The sequence below is a fragment of the Diachasma alloeum genome, unplaced genomic scaffold, assembly GCF_001412515.2.
Source record: "Diachasma alloeum isolate Michigan unplaced genomic scaffold, Dall2.0 Dall_scaffold_01278, whole genome shotgun sequence".
In the NCBI taxonomy this organism is placed as follows: domain Eukaryota; kingdom Metazoa; phylum Arthropoda; class Insecta; order Hymenoptera; family Braconidae; genus Diachasma; species Diachasma alloeum.
In genome coordinates this window covers 74,388-97,175 of record NW_021681386.1, presented here as the reverse complement: position 1 = coordinate 97,175, position 22,788 = coordinate 74,388, and the positions used below count along the sequence as shown (strand labels likewise).

The 22,788-nt window shown below is 38.6% G+C and overlaps 1 protein-coding gene across 1 annotated transcript; it reads left to right on the top strand.

Annotated features, from left to right (window-relative positions):
• Nucleotides 1-6,042: 6,042 nt before the first annotated feature.
• Nucleotides 6,043-22,101, top strand: LOC107046290 (seipin). The gene is made up of 4 exons (XM_015268882.1): nucleotides 6,043-6,112; nucleotides 11,703-11,905; nucleotides 11,992-12,274; nucleotides 21,843-22,101. The coding sequence occupies exons 1-4, from the start codon at nucleotides 6,043-6,045 to the stop codon at nucleotides 21,977-21,979; spliced, it is 693 nt and encodes a 230-aa protein (XP_015124368.1). The 3' UTR covers nucleotides 21,980-22,101.
• Nucleotides 22,102-22,788: the final 687 nt, after the last annotated feature.

Here is a 22,788-nt window from a genome sequence, read left to right as displayed (position 1 = left end):
AGTACAATTTGAAAGCGAGGGGGGCACAACGAATTTTTAACACAAATACATGGTTTTCCTCGAGAACTATATTTTACTTTCCACAAAAGAAATTCAACAATTTGAGATTTTTTTCTGTATTCACCCGGAGTTTTGTGGGCTGGATTCTACTTCTTTTAGTAATTTTCTCTGGTACATTCACTTTGTTTGAATCAACTTCTTGTGGCTGATTTTTTGCTTCCGAATGGAAGCTTTGTAATCGTCCGATTTTCACATTCTCTAGTTTTCATTGGAAATGATGTAGAATGGTCTGAAACGTAAAAATACGAAGTTTGGCGATCATGTCTGTATGGGAATATGTCCACTTGTCCACCGCCACCTTCCCGATGGTCAATTTTTAGAAAATTGAGTAATCAAGTGGCTAAAATAATTTTAAAAAATTTGAAATTTTGTCAGATTATAGGTCCCAATGGGGACTAACTCTGTGCACAATTTCAGCCCAATCGATCAAGTAGTTTTTGAGATAAAGCGATTCGTTTTTAAATCGTTCTTCACGAATATCTTTGAAATTATTGAAACGATTTAGATTTTTTTTCCAAATATTCGTCTCGATGTCCTCTACCTAGATCAACAAAAACATTTATACCCGTCCATACGAAGTTTTTGAGATATTTCCCCTTTTCTGTTTTTTCATTAAAATCCTTGTACGCGCGCTAACGTCAGCAAAAATCGAGATATCAACTTAAAATTTGGACAGAATCTTCCTCCTGTGACAAGAAAGGTTCGTATTAGGACTGGGCTCACCAATAGTTAAGGAGATATTCAATTTTTTCTGAAAATCTATTATGTTGAATATCGTTAAAACTTTGCAACCGATTCCAATTTTTTTTCAAAATATGCATCTTGATGTTCTTTACCGAGATCAATTAAAACATCTATACCTGTTCCTACAAAGTGTTCGAGATATTCCCCTTTTTCTGTTTTTCCATTAACATCCTTGTACGCGCGCTAACGTGTGCAAGAATCGAGATATCCACTTAGTTTTGAGGCTTTCACGGCCATTATTAATGACATTATTGGCTTCCGGATGGATGCTGCGTTTGGTTTCAGCATTGCGCCGACGTTTCGCAAACATTGCAGTCTGCATCTTCAGGGCTATGAGCTCCGATTCTGAACTCCGATGTCTGGGCGTTGTCCTTATATGTCTTCCCCTGTGATGGTGGCGGAAGGGGAAGGGGGGGTCAGCCAATCGTATATTTTTAATTGATCAGCTGGTCGATTAAAAAAAAACCGGAGGGACGGTTTTCCAAATGGGGTTCACTTGATATCCTCTGTCCCTGTTGAGGGTGTTAGGGTTTTTATGGATTTCCATACCCTCTCGGTATTTCCTTTCGAAATACCCTTGAGATTTGGCCAACATCCTGGCTTCGTCGTACTGGATAGTATGTCCAGTATCCATCCAGTCAGCCAGGGCAGACTGTTCTGAGTGACCGTATTTGGAACACCGCCGGTGTTCCTTGATCCGTGTACTGATCTTCCTCCCGGTTTCTCCAATGTACACTTTCCCGCATGAGCAAGGGATCTCGTACACTCCTGGTGTTCTCAGAGGTGGTCTTGGATCCTTTGCACTCGGCAGCATCTGTCCGATCTTCTTTGGGGGTTAGAAGATCGTTCGCATGTTATGTTTTCCGAGTAATTTACTTATGCGTCCTGTTGTGCCTCTCAGATAGGGAAGGAGGGCCACTTTAGGTCTTTCCTGGTTTTCCTCAGGATCAGTCTCCTCTCGGGGAGCAGAGAATCTTGACCTTTCGAATTTGAGAGATGTTATATCCATTCTTGGTCAGAGCTGTCTCAAGATGTTCAACTTCACTGTCGACGTTGGAGGGTTGGGAGCTTGTGAGTGCTCTATACATTAGGTAGCTAATGACAGAGATCTTTTGGAAGGGGTGGTGATGGGAAGTGGCATTCAGATACCTATCTGTGTGAGTTGGTTTGCGATATACTTGGTGGCCTAGAGTGCCATCCTCGTTGCGTCGAATCAGCACATCTAGAAATGGAAGACATCTGTCCTGCTGAGTTTCCATGGTGAATTTGATGCTTGCGTGCTGAGTATTCAAAAACTCCAGGAACTGAGTTAGAGCAGTCTCACCATGTGACCAGATGACAAAGGTGTCATCCACATACCTGAACCACAGTTGGTTTCTGAGGCGCTGACTTTAATACTTCATTCTCAAAATGTTCCATGAATATATTTGCAATAATCGGGGAGATGGGAGAACCCATTGCTGCTCCCGATTTTTGCTCATAGTACTCTCCTTCGAACTGAAAGTATGTAGAAGTCAAGCAGTGCTTAATTAAGGGAAGGAATCGGGGGGAAAGGTCTTTGGATTTTTTAATGATTTCTAAGGTTTCTGGGATTGGGACATTAGTGAAGAGTGATTCTACATCAAAACTCACTAAAATATCATCTGGAGAAGTCCTGAGATTACTCAGTTTGTTGACGAGATCCAGTGAGTTCTGAATGTATGAATCACTCAGACCAGTCAGCTTTTGGAGTGGTTCCGTGAGAAACGTAGCCAGCTGGTAAGTTGGCGCTCCAATGTTGCTAACAATAGGACGAAGAGGAACAGACTCTGTGGATTTTGGAGATCCCATAGAGTCTGAGAGGAAAGGATTCTTAGGAGTAAGGAATTTTGTCAGGTCCGCCGAGAGATCACCTTTCTTCAGGAGATCAGTAGTTTTACGTTCAGTTGTACGAGTAGGTTCCTTCCTAAGTTCTATGTAAACTCTGGAGTCACTCAACATCGCACTGAGTTTTCCGAAGTAGTCGTCCTTATCCATAACCACCGTGGCATTGCCTTTGTCGGCCGGAAGAATAATGAGATCATTATTCTCCTTTAGACTACGCAGTGCAAGACCCCCCTTCCTGGTGATATTGTCACTAGGTGGAGTAGCCTTATGGAGGATGTTGGACAACGGCCTCCGGATCTCATCACTGGTCTCCGAAGGAAGATGGTAGATCGCTGTCTCGATCCGACTGATAATTTGCTCGGTAGGGATCTTCTTGGGGGCAACAGCGAAGTTGTGTCCTTTCGCCAACACAGACACTTATGCTTCACTGAGCTCGTATTTGCTCAGATTCTTCACAGTGCGAGTGAGGGTTGGGACTTTCTCCTGCGGGATCAGCTTCTTGAAATTACCCTTCTGGCTCTCAGTTCTCATCTCCGCTCTTCGGACTGTTTGTTCATAATGTAACGAACATGTGGGGATGTTCGTTAGAGACAACACCAGGACCTGAGAACATCCACCTCTGGCAACATTCAGTAACGAGAGAAATTAGAGTTTTGTTTCCCACTCCCGTGTGGTCATTTTTTCCGATTATCCCTGGGATAATCGAGTCTTATTTTCCCGTTTAAGCGGAGTTATTTTTCGTTTGCTTCGCAGTTCGTTTAGTAATATTGCGGTTTCGTTTCGTTTCTGATTAATAAAGATCTGAAATTACGCGTTTTTGAGGGCCCATAGGGTTATTGTGAAGAAGGGCCAAATTTTAGAGTCATCCGATAACCTTTATGGGAACCATCCTATTGTTAATCCCACGGTAAATCGATTAAGTCCGGCTGAAATGCCGGCGCTCCAAATTATAATGGATTTTACGGTGGTTAAATGGTTACGTTTTAGTTTTTCGGTGGAAGGTCACGAACAAGTGCAACCCTTGTATCCCGTGAATTGCCAGGTTGCTTAGAGTTTTGGAAAATTAGGAGAATTAGTTAGGAGTATCGGTCTTTTAACACCGTGAACCCAGGAGAACCGACCCATAGGAGGCGCCAAAAATCCACGGTAATTTTCCGAACGTCCACCAGTTCGGCCTAGATTAATTATCAGTCTATTTGATAAAGTTATGAATAATTGGAGTTGAATATTTTGTCGCGTTTGAATTCCCCGAAATCATTCGGTGGAGCCATCAAAGCCCCTGCTTAATGTGCTAAAATCTTCGCCAATCAGAGCCCGCCTCTGTTGGCCGGAATTTGCGCTGCGATTAGTGCCCGTGACACTGACCCAGGGCAGTTAGTTCCGCGTTGACCGTTATCAATCACCAGTCGCCTGTGAATTTCTGAGTGTGCCCACACGACGTAATTGTGCCCACCCGGATTATTGTGCCTTTCGGAGAAGCTGTAAAAATCCAGGATGGTCCGAAAAGGGGAGAGGACCAGTAAACATCGAAAAACAGTGAGTTTTCTGGTATTTTTCCCCCCTAATTTCGAGCTATTTCCGAATGGCGTCGTCTCCCCTTTATGGCGGTATCCCTCTCGTGGCCCTCAGCCACGTGCAGTGGTTGATCACCCCTATAATCGCGTTTTAGTGGTCCTGATTGGGTGTTTTTAGCGGTAATCCCTTTTTCCTGATTTTTATCCGCGTGTTCCTCCGATTTTTGATCGGTTATTCCACCCGAATCGGGTCGGTACCGAGTTCTCATTGTGACTTCCGGTTTATCCCGGTTAGATTTTTTAGATGATTTTCGGGTTCAACGAGTGTATTTGGTTTTCAGGGGACTCATGATAAATTTTCCCGGTCGAAATCCGAGGATTTTCGACTTGGGGTATATCTATATTTCCCTCTACGTATAAATTGCGTAGAGAGGTTTAAGCATTCCCCATGAATGCTTTCCCCTTTGCGGCACCCCGCTAACGCGCCCACGAGTGATGGCTCGCGCTTCCCGTAAGTGTTCCTTCGTTCGAATTTCCCTCCGGATATAAATTAATCCGGAGTGACTCCCAATGATCCCAAAATTATAATTTTGGTTTCATGGGCTTCGCTAGACCTTCCCGAGCAAGTTGGCTTTGGGTTTTCGAAAATTCACTCTACCAATTTTCCGCTACGGCGAGTTTAGTTTTAGTGAGTTTTTAGTTTCCCGCAGTACATTGTACGTATACCGCTGGGTTTAGATTTTTCTCTCTCTCTCTCTCACTCTCACGGGGATCCACATACCTTTCCCCTCATTTCTCGGTATCCTCGAGTATTTCGAGATTAATCAATATTTTTATATTACCGTGTGAGGAATTTGATGACCTCACTTGTGGCCGAGTTAATCGATAAAGTATTATTTTCGGATTATATAGTAAACCTCAAATTATCATTTCCAATTTATTATTTGACAGTTAATCAGTTATTGTTATGAATTTTTTTTTTGTTGTTGGTGAGATCAATACGAAGAGAAAATCATGTAAATTGATAATTTTTACAAATTTCAATATTGAAACACGTAAGGACGATGTCGATTTCTTCTTTTTTTTGTAGTTTTGACCACCCAATACCCGTCTCCACCTAAAATCCACCCCTCTCTCCACAACCTAGCACACTGAGCGAACCAAGGACCGTTACCTTTCCCCAGAACTCTAGTTTTCTCCCTTTTGAGTACATTTTTGAGATTTTTAAATTAGTGAGAATTGATTTTGTAGAATCCTCCGGCTTGATAATTCCGGCTAAAAATTACGTGGCGCCCATAGATTTTGTGCATTTTCAAGTTTAACTAGATTCAGGGGAAGAAGGGCGAACGTAATAGGTATTTTCAACCCCCATGCAAAAATGTTACGTTACAATAAGTAACACGATCAAGAGTCTCCCACAGCTGAGACTCTTACGTCTGAGCCCGGAGAAGATGAAGATCGAGAAGCTGTCTGGAAAGTTCTTCTTAGCCGCTGTTATGCTTTCCTTGACCAATCTCAGCGAAGCTTGGCGCGGGATGGCATTTGCTTGCTTCGAGGATACAGGGTTTCTCAGACGGAGGAATTTTAGTACCACTTGATGGTCACGGCACTTTTTCAAAAAGGTTAGGGAGCACAGTTGGACGTGCAAGGACTTCCTAAGTTTGGTGAATAAATTCACCGACCCAAGAATAGCCCCTCCGTGGAGGCGTTTAATCTTAGTTTTGAGGCTTTCGCGGCCATTATTAATGACATTATTGGCTTCCGGATGGATGCCGCGTTTGGTTTCAGCATTGCGCCAACGTTTCGCAAACATTGCAGTCTGCATCTTCAGGGCTATGAGCTCCGATTCTGAGCTCCGATGTCTGGGGGTTGTCCTTATATGTCTTCCCCTGTGAAGGTGGGGGAAGGAGCACGGGGGTCAGCCAATCGTATGTTTTCAATTGATCAGCTGGTCAATTAAAAAAAGATATCCGCTTGTTTTTTGTTAATTCAAGGACTTTGAGAAATATTTTTTTTAGGTTGTTCAGTCAAAACTGCAAGGACTCAGACTTTGATTTTTACGATTTTCTAATTTTGCCTGGGAATGACGTAGAATGTCATAAAACGTGAAGACAACACGTTTTTAGAAAATGTGTGCATGTATGTCCCGATATGTGTGCGAACTTTTCAGAAAATTTTTATAAATTATTTGGCTTTTTTATTTTTTATTTCTATCAGTTCCATTGATAGTAGGCTTCTGAATCGATCCACAGATCCTTTAATTGAAAAGTGGCAAGTTTTATTGAAAACGTTTCCTCGAAAAGTTTGACCTTCTAAAATTGAGAAGTCAATTTAGATTGTATACAGTTGGATAGGCATATCTAAACGACCCCATTTTTAAGAAATGTTTCCATGTGAAAATCAATGATAGAACGACGATATGTCATTTTATGTGAAAAACGTTGTGACGAGTGATTTATCGTCCAATTTTTGTGGGCGCCAGTTGATTTGGTAATCTTTGAATTTTCCGGCAAACCAACAAATCCGGTTAGCTCTTGAATAATTAGGATCCCAGGGAGAAGGGAGGACGAAACTCCCCGCGATTAAATCAGCCACATTGACGAAAGGAGGACACACATAGAAATGATAAATTAATCGAGTTTATTTAATACGAATTTTCGAATATGAGAAAAAGAACATAGATTCAAAAACTGGTAGAAAATAATAATTTGCGTTCCGAAAGTAACTGACAACTCGTGAAATTCACGTAAATTTAGCAGAACAAGAAATTCACTCAAGCAAATCGACGAAATAATCAATACTCGATGGAATGCGGTGGCCCGCGAACCCAGACGCAAGTAGCGCCTACTTAATCGAAAATTATCGACTTTTACAATAAATTTTACAATATAATTCAGCTCTGACCTTACTTGACGATTTCTCTGACGTGTTGACAGCAAATAAGGATGATTTTATAAATTAGAAATGTAACTCAACGTAATTTTAAATTAATTAACTTGACTAATAAATTTGATTCGCGACTGATACTGTGACTACAACTTAATGTCTCGACTTCTCGACGAGGACTCCTGATGGGTCATCGTCTTATCGTCACTGATCTCTATACTAACTGGATAGACTATCCTTACGGGCCGAGTACGCTGGAAACTGAGGGCCTTGAATAGTTCGCCAGCGCCTCCCTTGTATGGCCTCGGAACTGCAGGATGCCTCAATGCGCTTGCACGACTAGAATGCTAGATAGTGGGGATGGTTATCTGACTGTGTCATTTTTCCGGTCCCATGACCCCCAAATATCTGTCATTTCGGTGACTGTCAATCAACAGCGAATACCTGCGCATTACCTGTCGACGAATGTCTTTAGGAAGAGTTCAATTATCAGTGAGGTTACGAAATAATTCATTCCTTCCACTCTGTAAACTTTTACAAAAATGGTTCGGTGTGAATACTGCAAAAAAAGATCCACCAAATCGAAAGAATTGTCTTTCCATAAGTTTCTGATTTTGTATCAGTGAAATGTGTAATGCAACTATAAGTAGATATTGCAGGAGGTAATGTATATGAAACATAGGCTCCAATCATAATAAAAAGAAAGAGTAAATATGAATTGCATTCGACAATGCAAGGCAATAATTTGGAGATATGAGAAGTTCACTAATGGTGATAAAATAATATAACTGGCAGTGATATAGCTCGCACAGTCTGTTGAATAATGTCTTTGTTGTATTGTATTAGTCCTTGAAATTATGAAAAATAATTTTAATAAATACCACGTGTTATTTTCTATTGCAGAAGAGAATAGAATTATTTCAATTGCATTTTTTATTGTATTTTATTATATTTCAATTAGATTGCATCGAATTGTCCTTATAATTCCGCCCATGCTATTTCACTTAAACCTGATCAAAATCGAGCTTCTATTATCTTTTTGTTTCATTCTCTCCTGTAACGATAATGTCACCTCATTGCACCACACAATATTTTAAAAAGAGGATTTATATTTATGTAACAATTTGTCGGAAGATGAATGGTTTTTCCACTTTCTGTGTTTATTCCCCCCGGCAATCGTCCCAGTTATCATTTCAATTGACGACAATGAAAATCCTNTAATAAATTTGATTCGCGACTGATACTGTGACTACAACTTAATGTCTCGACTTCTCGACGAGGACTCCTGATGGGTCATCGTCTTATCGTCACTGATCTCTATACTAACTGGATAGACTATCCTTACGGGCCGAGTACGCTGGAAACTGAGGGCCTTGAATAGTTCGCCAGCGCCTCCCTTGTATGGCCTCGGAACTGCAGGATGCCTCAATGCGCTTGCACGACTAGAATGCTAGATAGTGGGGATGGTTATCTGACTGTGTCATTTTTCCGGTCCCATGACCCCCAAATATCTGTCATTTCGGTGACTGTCAATCAACAGCGAATACCTGCGCATTACCTGTCGACGAATGTCTTTAGGAAGAGTTCAATTATCAGTGAGGTTACGAAATAATTCATTCCTTCCACTCTGTAAACTTTTACAAAAATGGTTCGGTGTGAATACTGCAAAAAAAGATCCACCAAATCGAAAGAATTGTCTTTCCATAAGTTTCTGATTTTGTATCAGTGAAATGTGTAATGCAACTATAAGTAGATATTGCAGGAGGTAATGTATATGAAACATAGGCTCCAATCATAATAAAAAGAAAGAGTAAATATGAATTGCATTCGACAATGCAAGGCAATAATTTGGAGATATGAGAAGTTCACTAATGGTGATAAAATAATATAACTGGCAGTGATATAGCTCGCACAGTCTGTTGAATAATGTCTTTGTTGTATTGTATTAGTCCTTGAAATTATGAAAAATAATTTTAATAAATACCACGTGTTATTTTCTATTGCAGAAGAGAATAGAATTATTTCAATTGCATTTTTTATTGTATTTTATTATATTTCAATTAGATTGCATCGAATTGTCCTTATAATTCCGCCCATGCTATTTCACTTAAACCTGATCAAAATCGAGCTTCTATTATCTTTTTGTTTCATTCTCTCCTGTAACGATAATGTCACCTCATTGCACCACACAATATTTTAAAAAGAGGATTTATATTTATGTAACAATTTGTCGGAAGATGAATGGTTTTTCCACTTTCTGTGTTTATTCCCCCCGGCAATCGTCCCAGTTATCATTTCAATTGACGACAATGAAAATCCTCCCTTCAAATCTCGATATTGTCTAATACAACATCAGAAAAATGTCCATTCAATTTTTCAACTTTACCAGGTCACATTACCCACCCCCCACTATGCGACTACCGTCGCGCAAGTACGCTAACGGCGCGCTTAGTTCCTAGGCCATACAACGGAGGTGCTGGGTGAACGTACAACTTGGGCCACCAGTGTCTTACAGGATAGTCTATCCAGTTAGTATAGAGATCAGTGGGTGACAGTGATTCGAGATATATCGAGATCGATTTCCTTTTTCCTTTTTACGATAGGATGTGATAAACAGTCATTAGACAATAGTCGTCAATTCCCCTTTTGCTAAGTATTTGTCTTTTTTTTTAAATTATTAACCCTCGATCCGTCGCGTCATGGCACGAGTGCCGTTCGGTCTCGATTTTTATTTTTTACGCTGAAACGTTGTTGAGAAAAAATCTAAAAAATTTTGAATTCCTACTTTCCACCATGTCAAACATTTAAGGGGTAACGGAACCCGTCGCACGCAGAGGTTAGGGGTCCCCCCTATCGGTATTGCAGGTCCCCGTGGTTTTTTGGATTTTGTACGTGAAAAGTACAAAATCCCATAAAATATAAATAAATATATATAAATAAATAATAATGGTATGGAAACATTCTACATCATCTTCTGACTCGTAAAAGTACTTCCCTCTTACAATTGGTGCCCTGTAAAGGACATGTCACCTCCTGGATACCACCCAATCATCATAAACAAGTTTTTATGAAAATTACGTAGCAAAAGTACGTTTTTGTACTCAAAATCTCTGTCTTGGACCGCACTCGATCGCTCTCTTCTCATGAAAATAGCCATCGGCTAAGAACAATCTACAAAAAATCGTTTTTTCTACCATGACTTGGCAGATTTCTACAAATAAAATGGCGTCGGCCTTGCCCTGGTCCTTGCCGTTAAATAATTTGCAATTTTTTTTTCCATAAATAAGAAAAGCATGAGAAGAGAGCGATGCGTTCTGCTGCTCTCAATACGAGGAAAAAGTTTCATTGATTCTCATTGCATAGAGTCCAAGAAAACTTGTTTTTGGTAAACGTCTTTTCGTGGTCGGTTCCGTTACCCTTTAAACAATTTTTGTTCTGTGCATCTTTGCACCGATCAAAAATTAAAATTCCTTGAAAATACGACCCGGTCGAAATCTCTACGTTTAACCTCTAAATGTCAAATTTTCGCACCGAATGGAAATCAATTTTTGAATAGTGTTTTCACTTTTCTCGTTTTGTACTGATATTAGTTGTTAGTTGGAAGATCAAAGTTACTCGTTGAATCATAAATACATGATTTTTTTCAACTTTTTTTTTCTCAAAATGGTAAAATACACGGAACGGTGCAGCGCTCATCACGCGACCAGATACGTTCAGTAGAGAGGTGCGACGACTCGAGGGTTAACCACAAAAATTGAATACTACTCCCATAATTATTAAAATCTCGGAATTTTTCTTTTTTTTTCATCGATATGAACTGCTATAAAATCAATTGCATGAATATGGTGCAAAAAATACAAGAATTTTTCTTGGGGATTTCAGCCGAAAAGTACCATCCCAGAAAAATTCCGCTAATACACAGTAAAAATTTGGATACTACATAACAGAGAATATGCTACCTCTTACTTTTCAATTTTTATTCTGATTTCATGTTTTTATTATGTTGTTATCATGATTAACTAGGGATCAAGAGATAAAGGAGGATTTAAAAAAATGTAATCTTTCAACAGAGAAGAAAACTTTTTATAATCGCTGATTGATAATACTATTAATTCTAAAGAATGGAGGCATCTAACAATGAGGAAAAACGTCTTCAGCACTAGTACGTCAAACACAAACGAGAGGGAAATATGTACTGTATATATATACTGTATATACGGGATATATATATATATACCCTTGAAATCATACTAATTCTTTTCAGTAAAACATAATAATAGTTTTTTATACATATACAGTACATATTTCCCTTTCGTATGTGTATATAAAAATTGTTTGCACAATGAAAATAAAATAGTCTTAATCATATATTACTCTTTCTGGTTTACTCTTGGGTAATTCTTTCGATAATTACTAATAACAGGGAAGAATAAGATTATACAAATCGTTGTGCAAGCTACACTGTCAAGTTTTCATGAGAACTTATTCATCCAAATTTTACCATTTAACCAGGATATATTGACGATTGAAGACGGTTTGTTTCAACCCACGTCTCCCCTGAATCAGTCCGATAAGAACATGATACATAATAGAGAAACTGAATTTTTCATAACACTTTCTTTTTTCCATTAGGCATGTTTATGGTGTGTGCAAAATTATTGGCCCGTGATGGTTTCCAAGTTGACAGGGCCTGCAGACCAACGATGCTACATTATCGTAGTACATTGCTTCATGCATTGACAACATTCACATTTTCACCGTTATTGATATTTGGTAGCCGTGAAGAGAAGCAAAATATTGTTCTAGAGTTATTTGGAAATTTTGAAGAGGATCAGGTAGGGCATTTTTCAAAAAACGGTTATTATTTTTTCTAGAACAATGGATTGATTCAAATTTTTTTGTTTGTTAACTGCTCTCTCAGAGCCATCCAGTGACTTCTGTTTTTGTTCAAATCCAATCACGTCACATTGAATTCTACTCAGCTGCAATCGGAATTTATGCCCATTTATCCGGGCTACGTTATTTGATGTTTCATTGGCCCATCTTGTCAGCTATTGTAGGCATCAGCACAAATTTATTTTTCATAGCACTCGTGTGCATACTATCGTATTTGCGTTTCGCTTACGAGGACGATTTGCAAAGCGACCAATTCGGATACGAGAGAGGAGCAATTGAAGAAATTCCACGGAAAAGTACGGCTGATGGTAAATTTGCTCATTCCAATGCATGTTTCTTGTTTGTTTCTGTGCTTATTTCTCCCACTAGCATATTTATAAATCTGATTTATTCAATATAATAAAATATATCCTCCGTGGAACATAAGTTATTGACACTGCTGCTACGTTCACCTCGTGCCAAAAAGTGCCTTTTCGTTTACAAAAAATGCCAAACCTCCTCCGCCTTTTCGTTTACTTATAATCGAAAAGTAAAAAAAAGGCAAAGTTCGGCCATTCGCTGGACATAACATCACTGTCAAAAAATATTGTTCGACACATGTGAGACGGAAATTTTCAACTCGCATGATTGGCAGCCCTCGGCTTCACCTCGAGCCGCCAACTTCACACACGTGAAAATTCCGTCTCACTCGTATTGAAATATATTATTTCGGCAGAACTGATTTTGTACATCCGTGAGCAGTTGGGCATGCACATACCCTTAAGAATGCCATCAGAAGATTGTAGAAGTCATTATACGTGAAGATATCAACTTTTGCATTGAATATATCCTATTTTCAAGGTCTTCATAATACGATCTTTTGGATGAGGAAGTTGAAATTACCTATTTTTATTATTTCGTGCGTAAGGCAGTTTTTCTCCGCCTTATCCTGTCTATGGACGTCACGTGTTATGTCAGAAGATAGTGTTCATCATTCGACAGAAAAGAACAAAAATCTAGCTCATATATAATTGCAGTCCTCGCCTTCAACTCGTTCTGCAAACTCATATTCGCTCGAAATTGTATATTTCGATACAAATACGACAGGTATTTCACGATTATGAAGTTGGCGTTGCTATCACGTGAGCTGAAAAATTCCCGTCGCACATGTATCGAACTATATTTTTTAGAATAAATTTTATTTGATTACTTAGATCCGGAGATTAATGTGGAGGGTCAGATGAGTTCAAGCGTCACATGAGACTCTAGGCTCAGATAGATAAGGGTCCTCATCCAACAATTCACACTCATCTAAGGCTCTAATATATTTGCATTGATTTGAACCTGAGACTGAACTGACCTTCAAACTCGACTGGCCCTTGGCCAGATGTTACGTACCCTGTACGTATGAGGATCGTTGGATAGTGTTACGTGCCCTGTACGAGAATTTCGGATAATTCTATTATCGATCCTCACCGTTTAAGAGGTTTCGCGGGTGACTTAGCTGGACAACGACCATATGGCGGAAGTGTGATGCTACGATTTAATTAGGGGAAAAATGCCTAAAAATAAACACAAGTTATGATACGACTTTTATCAGGGGACGGGATCGGAACGAAGGACGGTCTTCGCGTGTCCCACGTCAATTAGGGGAAGCAGATGGTCGACTATTCCCTTCACAAAATTTGGAAAAACTACGCAAGCTCAGACGGAAAATGAGGAGGCCTAATGTCACCTAATCACCAATCAACGAGCTCCATAAAGGGATATGAGAAACGTCACTACCAATCCCTGAATAATATCCAAAGAAATCCAATAATTAGGCGGATACCTGGAGAAGACAATGGTAAAAACAGGGGGAAGATTCTAGAACCTTCCATCCCTGATGACACACTTTCCATTCAATATAAAAAGGGAGCCGCGACGCGGAAAAGTCAGTTCGAAGGGTAGAATTAGTAGTCCGAAGCTCCAGTTCGGAGTTCGAAGCCTTGAAATTATAGCCAAAAGTCTCCAAAATCGCTATTCAAACTCATACTCCCAGTACAAGGTAGTGGTCCCTTTCCATCATAACGAGTCAACTGTCTAAGGGTCCAACCTGAGGAAATAATATTCTATTATTTCACCGTTCATCGAGATTGGCCATTCCTTCGGCTTTCCAGTCTACTCAAGCGGATCAACTATCGATCGACGGTTCACCAACCTCTGAGGACGTTTCTGCAGAGCCCAAAGATTCAACTCAACCACAGAGCACTCCTTCCGATCGCCCTGTTTTTTGATCAAGCAATTGTAAGTGTCCATGTCCTTCATTATCCTATTTCTCTACTTTTCTATCTTCCTATTTTTCCTCAGACGATTTTCACCCTGGGTTTACGCGAAATTGAGTCACCTTTAATTGAATAAAGTATTTAATTGGTGTAGCTGGTCTCTTTCTCTTCCTTTACGTGTTATATTTTCGGCGTATTTTATTACCTTATCCTAGTGACTTCCAGTCGTGACTGGTAACGGTCAGGTAAGAGTCAGCAGGTAGATATTCTTTCCCTCTCGCTCTCACTCAAGACACGGTTGTCCAAAACAGATACACCCTACCCTTCAGACCGTTCAGACTCCTCTGACCTTTCAAACGCATCTGACCCTTCGATTTAACTGATCTTTAGACTCGACTGACCCTTTGAACTCATCTGGCCCTTCGCACTCATTTGACCCTTCGTGCTTATTTAGTCCTTTGAACTCATCTGACCCTCCTAACTCATATTTTGGTACACCTCGTCATCCCAAAGCCGTCATTCATTAAATAATTAAAAAGGGTTTGATTTCAATAAGCGAGTAACCGGATAATCATTAGTTCAAATTATCTATTGATCAGTCTAGTAGGGAAGGTGGTGCGTGTACCGACCACCTAAAGGAAATGAGTCTTTTTTTCTAGCCTCGCACTCTACATGGAGTCATAAACGGTTAAAATGGGTTCTTCGAGATATTTACTCGAACATGTGAAGAGAACAGATGTTTTTTTTTAATATTAAACATATTTAATTATGTAATTCAATTTCCATTCAATGGCCAGTGAGCGATGGAATCGACCTTTGAGGGTAATACCATCCGGCATGTGTCTAATACCGCCCAACTTGTTTTGATTACTTTTTTAACCCTCCTGAACTGGCTAGATCTCTTACGTCTCACTTGCACTGCAGTGGCGCCCTATAGGTTGATTAGTTGGCGGCGGCACGCCACTCTACACGCCGTTCAGGTGGGTTAAGCAATGCAGACCAACTGTTATAATTGTTCCTATTTTCATCCTTCATTTCCATTCTTTGGCTCCATTTTGAGAAAAATTTCAGTCAATAATAAATTATCCTGAATTTACCCGATGTTCCAGTGGTCACCGACTACCCCAAACAATCGAGCTGTCACTCTACCGCTCTCTAGCTGCAGAGTCTAGCAGCCCTGTGGAATAGTCCAGTGAAAGAAGGTCTGAAATACATGGTTCTGCGAAACAGCCTGCTTTTTTGTGTAAAAATCAATTGTTGACTTATAATCAATATTTGGGGCTAATCAAGGTACTCACCCTCCGTTAAGGGGTGAAAAAAATAGAAAATTACCCCCCAAAAAGTGTTTTTCTGAAATAACTCGAGAAATACTCGAGCTACGATGTGAAGCATATAGAACAAAATTGTAGAGCGCAAAATTCTCTACAAAAAAGGTCCCGACCACTTCACCCCTATTTCGCGTCGTTCATCCCCCAGAGCCGTTCAAAAACTCGGGGTGAGAAAATTTTTAAAAAACATTCAAAAACAATTTTTTTTTTATTTTTCCGTCTTATTGAATATTTAGAAAGGTTCAAGCTTCAAGTCTCATTTTTTTACCCCATTGGGAAGCAATTTTCACGGAATTACGACCTAAAATTCATTATAACTTTTTTTCCAATCGNAAATATCTGAACAATGAGTTATTTTATTTATGACGATGAAACTGGTGGGAGAACATAGCGGGAGATGTGGTGGGGGGACTACGGCCCCCACTACCGTCGTTCACTGTACGCGCCCACGTTATTCAATNGTTTTTTTTTTTTTTTCACAAATTTTATTGTAATATTTCCGACAATTTTTGTAGGAAACATTTTCATGTATCTCCTACAGGGATAAAGTTTAACGCAATTCTCTATTTCTACCCCTCCAGGTAGGCTCTATCGGAGAACCCCTGGTGAGAGAGAGAACNGGGGAGGAGATATCTCGGTGAATTCAATCGGAGATTTTCAATTGATTTTTGAAAATCCAAGTGAAAAAAAAAAATTATCATTCAAGGCAAACACTTGGGGTTAAGTTTTTTTTCACAATGTACCCCAAGGGTTGGGGGTTGATTTCCACTAGNGATGTGCCCTACTCTCTCGGACTCTATGCGCTTGCGCATGACGACACCGTGTAGTCTGTTAGAGTGTCAACACGTGGAAAAGTAGAGTGAAGACGTTTTGGAGTTATAATGCGTGTATTCTCTGTTTCATAATTTTGGATTATTTGTGTAACAAATTGTGAGTGNTCAAAAATGAATTTCACCCAGTTTTGGGGAAAAATAAAGGATTAAAATCCAACGCAAACACTCCGGGTGGAAATTTTTTGTGCAACATGCACAGGGAGGGTTGGGGGTTGATCCCACCTTGGAATCATCTTGGTGCCCTAATTAGGGCATTTTCAATTAACTTTGGAACATTTTTTTAATGGAGTCTTGGAGGAAAATTAAGGGTTAAAATTCAACTCAAACCCTCTGGGGGGGAATTTTTTGTGCAACATGCACAGGGGGGTTGGGNGGAAATACAAAAATAAAACAGTGATCATAAGAAATCATCGAGAAGACGAGGTAATTAAATTATGTTAGTTCTTTCTCGCTCTGCTACCATCAGGAGCATAAAATTGCTAAAAATTGCTATTTACTTAAATTGTTAAATTTAAGATTAACATCTAAAATTTTCTCCTCTACAGTTTTTTCCATTCTCTCCTAAAATCGCTCGAAAATAATTTTAAAAAATATAATCAAAATCAACAGTGCTACGAAATNGTTGGAATCATCCTGGTGCTCACTAGGTTGCACAAAAAATTTCACCCCTAAGTATTTGCGTTGAATTTTAACTCTCAATTTTCCTCCAAGACTCGATAAAAAAAATGTTCGAAAATTAATTGAAAATGCCCTAATTAGGGCACCAAGATGATTCCAAGTGGGGATCAACCCCCAACCCCCCCTGTGCATGTTGCACAAAAAATTTCACCCCCANTTTAAAAAATATAATCAAAATCAACAGTGCTACGAAATTAATGATACTCCATACGTCAATTCTCCCAAATCCTAATTAATTTCTCATTGAAAGTGCAAATATCTGAACAATGAGTGATTTTATTTCAAAAATGTTGATTTTTTTTTCCATTGACAATTTTCTCGTTCTCAAAAATCCTCTAAAAAACGAGGTAATTAAAATATATTAGTTTTTCTCGGTCTGCTACCATTAGGAGACTAAAATTGCTCATGTTAAATTTGAGGTTGNTCTGCATGTTGCACAAAAAATTTCACCCCCAAGTGTTTGCGTATGATTTTAACCCTTGATTTTCCCCCAAGACTGAGTAAAGTTAATTTTCAAAAAATAATTAAAAATGCCCTAATTAGGGCACCACTAAAATTCCGAATGGGGATAAACCCCCAACCCCCCGCATGTATGTTGCGCAGAAAATTTCACCCCCAAGTATTTGCGTTGGATTTTGACCCTTAATTTTCCTCCAAGACGCGATAAATAAAATGTTCGAAAATTAATTGAAAATGCCCTAATTGGGGCACCACTAAAATTCCGAATGGGAATCAACCCCCAACCCCCCTTGTGCATGTTGCACAAAAAATTTCCCTCCCAAGTATTTGCGTATGATTTTGAAATTGGTATTTCATACTTCCCAAACTCGGAAAAGTCAAAATCACTACATAAAAATCTTGTCCCGGACTGGTGCGATGGGGTTTTTTTACTCGTGTGGTTGGGCAGTCCTCGCCTTCGGCTCGGACGCCAACTCCACCGGAGTAAAAAACCCCATCGTACCAGTCCGGAAAATATCTATTCTGACTCATGTGATTACAGTTCTCGGCTTCGCCTCATATCCATCAGATTTTTTTTTGTACTACTATTCTGAATCGTTTTGTATTATGAAAATATTGAAAATAATTTTCAGGTATCTTGTAAATGTGCGAGGAGTAAATGCAACACGGGTGTATGTGTTTGCAAAAAAGCTGGGCTAAATTGCAGTCAACTATGCAAATACTATGATGATGATGATAATTGTCTGAATCAACCTGTCGCGAATTCAGATGAACCGGCAGAGAAGGAGACAGATGTTGAAGTTGACACAGATGAAGAAATTCAGCCTGTTCGGAGGAAAAACATCTACAGATATGATTCCGATGATGAAGAGGAAGAAGAAAACGAAGAAGAAAGAGATGAAGATGACGGCGATGATGAGTTCGAAACGATTGATTTCGATTATTATTGATATCTGTAATGAAAAATTCCCCATTAAATGCTGTTTATGATTTCCAACTCATGAGTGAATTATTGAAATAATTACCACCTGGAAAAAATCAATTACAATCATTCTATGCCTTTATAATTTATATAAATATGTGTGTGTATATATATATATATATATAACACAACTGTCATACTGGTAATTTACGAATAAATTTGTTCGTTTTTTATAATATTTTCTCGTAAGTAATTTTAAACTACACAAAGATTTAATCTCGAGAGTGTAATACATGATTNCTTTCTAAATATTCAATAAGACGGAAAAATAAAAAATAAATTGTTTTTGAATGTTTTTTAAAAATTTTCTCACCCCGAGTTTTTGAACGGCTCTGGGGGATGAACGACGCGAAATAGGGGTGAAGTGGTTAGGACCTTTTTTGTAGAGAATTTTGCGCTCTACAATTTTGTTCTTCATGCTTCACATCGTAGCTCAAGTATTTCTCGAGTTATTTCAGAAAAACACTTTTTTGGGGGTAATTAATTGTCAATTTTTTTCACCCCTTAACGGAGGGTGAGTATCTTGATTAGCCTCGAATATTGATTAGAAGTCAAAAATTGATTTTTACACAAAAAAGCAGGCTGTTTCGCAGAACCATGTATTTCAGACCTTTCACTGGACTAGAACCCCTGGGCGGCATTACCCTTAAACTCTGGGCAGAATTATCCAGAAGCGTGGAACTAAAATAGCCAATAATAACTGATGACGATATTTTTCTGCTATCGAAAAGGTCGCAATGAATGTGGAAATATATAACGAACATATATTTCGCACTCCATTCAATTATGGACCAATTGAAAATTTGAAAAATCTTGAATTCGGTAGGAAATGATTTTGATTTTTTGAAAGTCAAAAATTGAAAATTTCTGTTGAAATTACTTGTTATCAATTATAAAAATAATTAAGAAATTTACATTTTCAATTAACTATGGACCGAAAGATCAACCACATTTCTGCGATGATTGCGGATTGATCCAATAATTCTCTATCTTGATTAATGATTATTTGATCAACCAATTAATTTGTAGTTTCATTCTTGGTGGAATTAATAATTAATCTCTTAACAATTCCGGTTACTAGTTTTTTTTTATTAATCGGTCATCCAATACTGATTCTCGATTGAGCATTCATTGCATAATCTTCTGTTGTGATTATCGATTGATGAAATAATCGGAAGATTGAGCATAACAATTGACGATTCAGGACAATGATTTGCACCATTCCTAAGAATATTGAGGAATTAATAATTATTACCGACCTCTGGTGAACGGTACCTTTTTTCATTTATAAGTTAACGAAAAGACACTGTTCGGCACGAGGTGATAGCAGTGACAAAAGTAAAAATTACTACATGTCTCACTAATGGTCAAACTGTCATAGAGGGCAAATGAATCACATGAGACCGTATATCTTTTCTAATTCAAAATACCGCCAGTGTCTGTTATTTGACTCGTACGATCATTTTGCTTAAGTCTTCTGTCTTTCCGAATACCGCTTTCCTCCTCTTAGTCCAGTCAAAATACTGTAAGTGAATTATTTTCAATATTTTATGGTATCTTTTTTAGTCCATGTATCAGTATTGCCCCTTTTACCTTTAAGAGTTTTCAATCCTTTCACATGATTTTCAGCAGAAAGTTGACTTGAATATGAAAAGAAAATAAGAACATCATTTGTATACTTATTTCAATTCCACTGATAAGCAATTTTTTTGCATTATAAATATTATACACTTCTCAACCATATTATTTATCCGCCATTTTTTTTTTACACTGAACTAGTGATCACACCTGCGCCAATAATGAGTCAATAATAAGATTAATTTTATATTAATGTACCATAATGTTTCACAGAGGCATTTTGACACATGTAAATACACATGTTTCATAATTGTTTTTATGTAAATCAAAGGGCTCTCGTATTTTTCCTGTAATATACACGAGCTTGCATTGAAAAAAAGTATAAAATCTAGAGATCTAAAAATATTAGTTGTGTGACTTAATTTTTACAGATTTTTCAGTAAATTTATTTAATATAAAAAAATAGAGAACAACGACCTTAATCTTGGAAATATTGTCCATCGTTTTCTATGACCTTGCGCCATCTCTCAGGGAACAGTCGAATGCCGTCGCGAAAGAAACTTGCCGGCTTCGAGGGGATAAAGTCATCGACGAATTTACGCACATCCTCCAGCGTCTTAAACTGTTTATCCACTAAGGCGTGCTGCATGGACCGGAACAAGTGATAGTCGGATGGGGCCAAGTCTGGTGGATATGCCGCGTGCAGGAGAACTTCCCATTCTAAGTTTAAGAGGGTCTTCTGAGTCGCGCGAGCAACGTTTGGTCGAGCATTGTCATGCAGCAGTATGACTTGCCTGCATCCTTGCCCAGTAAATGGCCCTTTCCGATCAAATTCTTCGCTTAGTTTGTTCAGTTGTCGGCTGTTCCACAGTCATCGTCTGACCTGTTTCCAGGAGTTCGTAATAAAGCACACCCTTCATGTCTCACCAGATACACAGGAAAATTTTCTTTAAGTGGATGTTCAGTTTCGGCGTCGATGTACTGGATTGTCCGGGATCTACCCACGACTTTTTACGTTTGGGATTCTCGTAAAAAATATACTTTTCAGCACCCGTCACAATTCTCCACAAGAAGTCCTTTTTTTGTTGCCAAGCAAGCAGTGAAAGGCACGTGTTCATACGTTGACCTAGGTTGTGTTCGGTCAACACATGTGGGACCCACCTTCCAAGTTTTTGGATTTTTCCCATTTGATGCAAACACTTAGAAATAACTGTTCGGGTGACTCCTAACTGAGCTGCAAGCTCTTGTTGCGTTTGCATTGAGTCTTCATCCAGTAGAGCTTGCAATTCCGCATCTGTAAACTTTCGAGGCTGTCCAGGACTCGGCTGGTCACTCAGATCGAAATCACACCTAAAACGTTTGTACCAATAATTACACGTTTCATAAGATATAACGTCGGCATCAAGAACACTACACATTTATTCCCGTGCTTCAGAAGCATTTTTTCCTTATTGGAATTCGTGTAAAATGCAGTGCCGAATGTGCTGTTTATCAGTTGCCATGGTAAACCCTGCTATTCTGAAAACTTACCTAACTTACATAGACTTGTCGTTCCGTGTTCTGAAACCTTTTGTCCGATCCTTTCAAAACCAGAAACGCCCGCCAATATATTTCTATTTTAAATATAATTTTAAGCTCGAAGAAAAAATCTGTAAAAATTAAGTCACACACCTAATAGAAATGTATTCGTGTAATACAATGTGAAATCGGCTCTGAATATATGCAAGTGTGCGGCACCTCTCATATGGAGTACATAATACAACTCTTTTTATTAGAATCATCAGAATCTTCATCTATTGAAGATGCATCCATGCTGGAGGAAGTAGGAAAATCACGGCGCGGATCTCTGGCATTAACGGCTCCGATAATACACCAGCCCAGTGATCCACAGGCGACCGACGTAGAATTATGAAAATGAGGCAAATTTTCTCATAATTATTTTCCTTCTGGTATGAGTGGTACATTTCGTGAAGTGATATATTATTCTTAATTTTTGTACATTTGTGCTACTAATTAAATTTCCTAATGCCCAATATAAAATTTGTTATTTTTATTATTAAATTTTACAGTACTGGGTATGAGTATCTAATTATTCATAAATATAAAATACAGATCATTGTGTAGATAGAGATCCTGTAAATTCACAGGTGAAGAAAATGAAAGGAAAAAAAGCATCTGACAATTCATCAAACGTATAATGAACTATGCTATTTCCTGATGGCCTCATAGAAAGGAAATCCGGCAAATACTCAGTGGTAAGTTAGTATTTACACTTGGGAACAGTGATTTGCAATTTTCTGAAGTTTCACAGAAAAAATAAGTCCGTAACAGATAGTTAGAACATGTTTTAGTCCTCTGGTACATATTGATGCCAATTTTTTCCTAAATTGTTACATTTACTAGCGAACGGGCGCTTTGCGCCCAAAAAAAATTTTGCGCGCAAAAAATTGTATTGTTTCTCAGAAAGAAAATTTGAAAAAATGCCGAGTAACCATTTCAATGCGTCGTTGTGGAAAAATGCCCGAGTACTTATTTATGGATAGTTGTGTCTGGGAAATTGGAAAAAGTGCAAAAATAAGGAAGAGCGCCAAGTTCATAAAGTTGAACTTGTCATTTTGAAAAACCACAGAACTTTTCATAACATCTAGAAATAATTTCAACTTTTTTCTACAGTCGGCTTGTACTGTTGCAAATTTTATAAGTTTGAACTCATCAATGCCA

Bases quoted from the DNA above. Each gene is read 5' to 3' on its own strand.
- LOC107046290 (XM_015268882.1), top strand. From the start codon at position 6,043: ATGTCTGGGGGTTGTCCTTATATGTCTTCCCCTGTGAAGGTGGGGGAA. The intron at 6,113-11,702 runs GTATGTTTTCAA...TTTTTCCATTAG, and splicing joins AGCACGGGGGTCAGCCAATC to GCATGTTTATGGTGTGTGCA. The intron at 11,906-11,991 runs GTAGGGCATTTT...CTGCTCTCTCAG, and splicing joins GAAATTTTGAAGAGGATCAG to AGCCATCCAGTGACTTCTGT.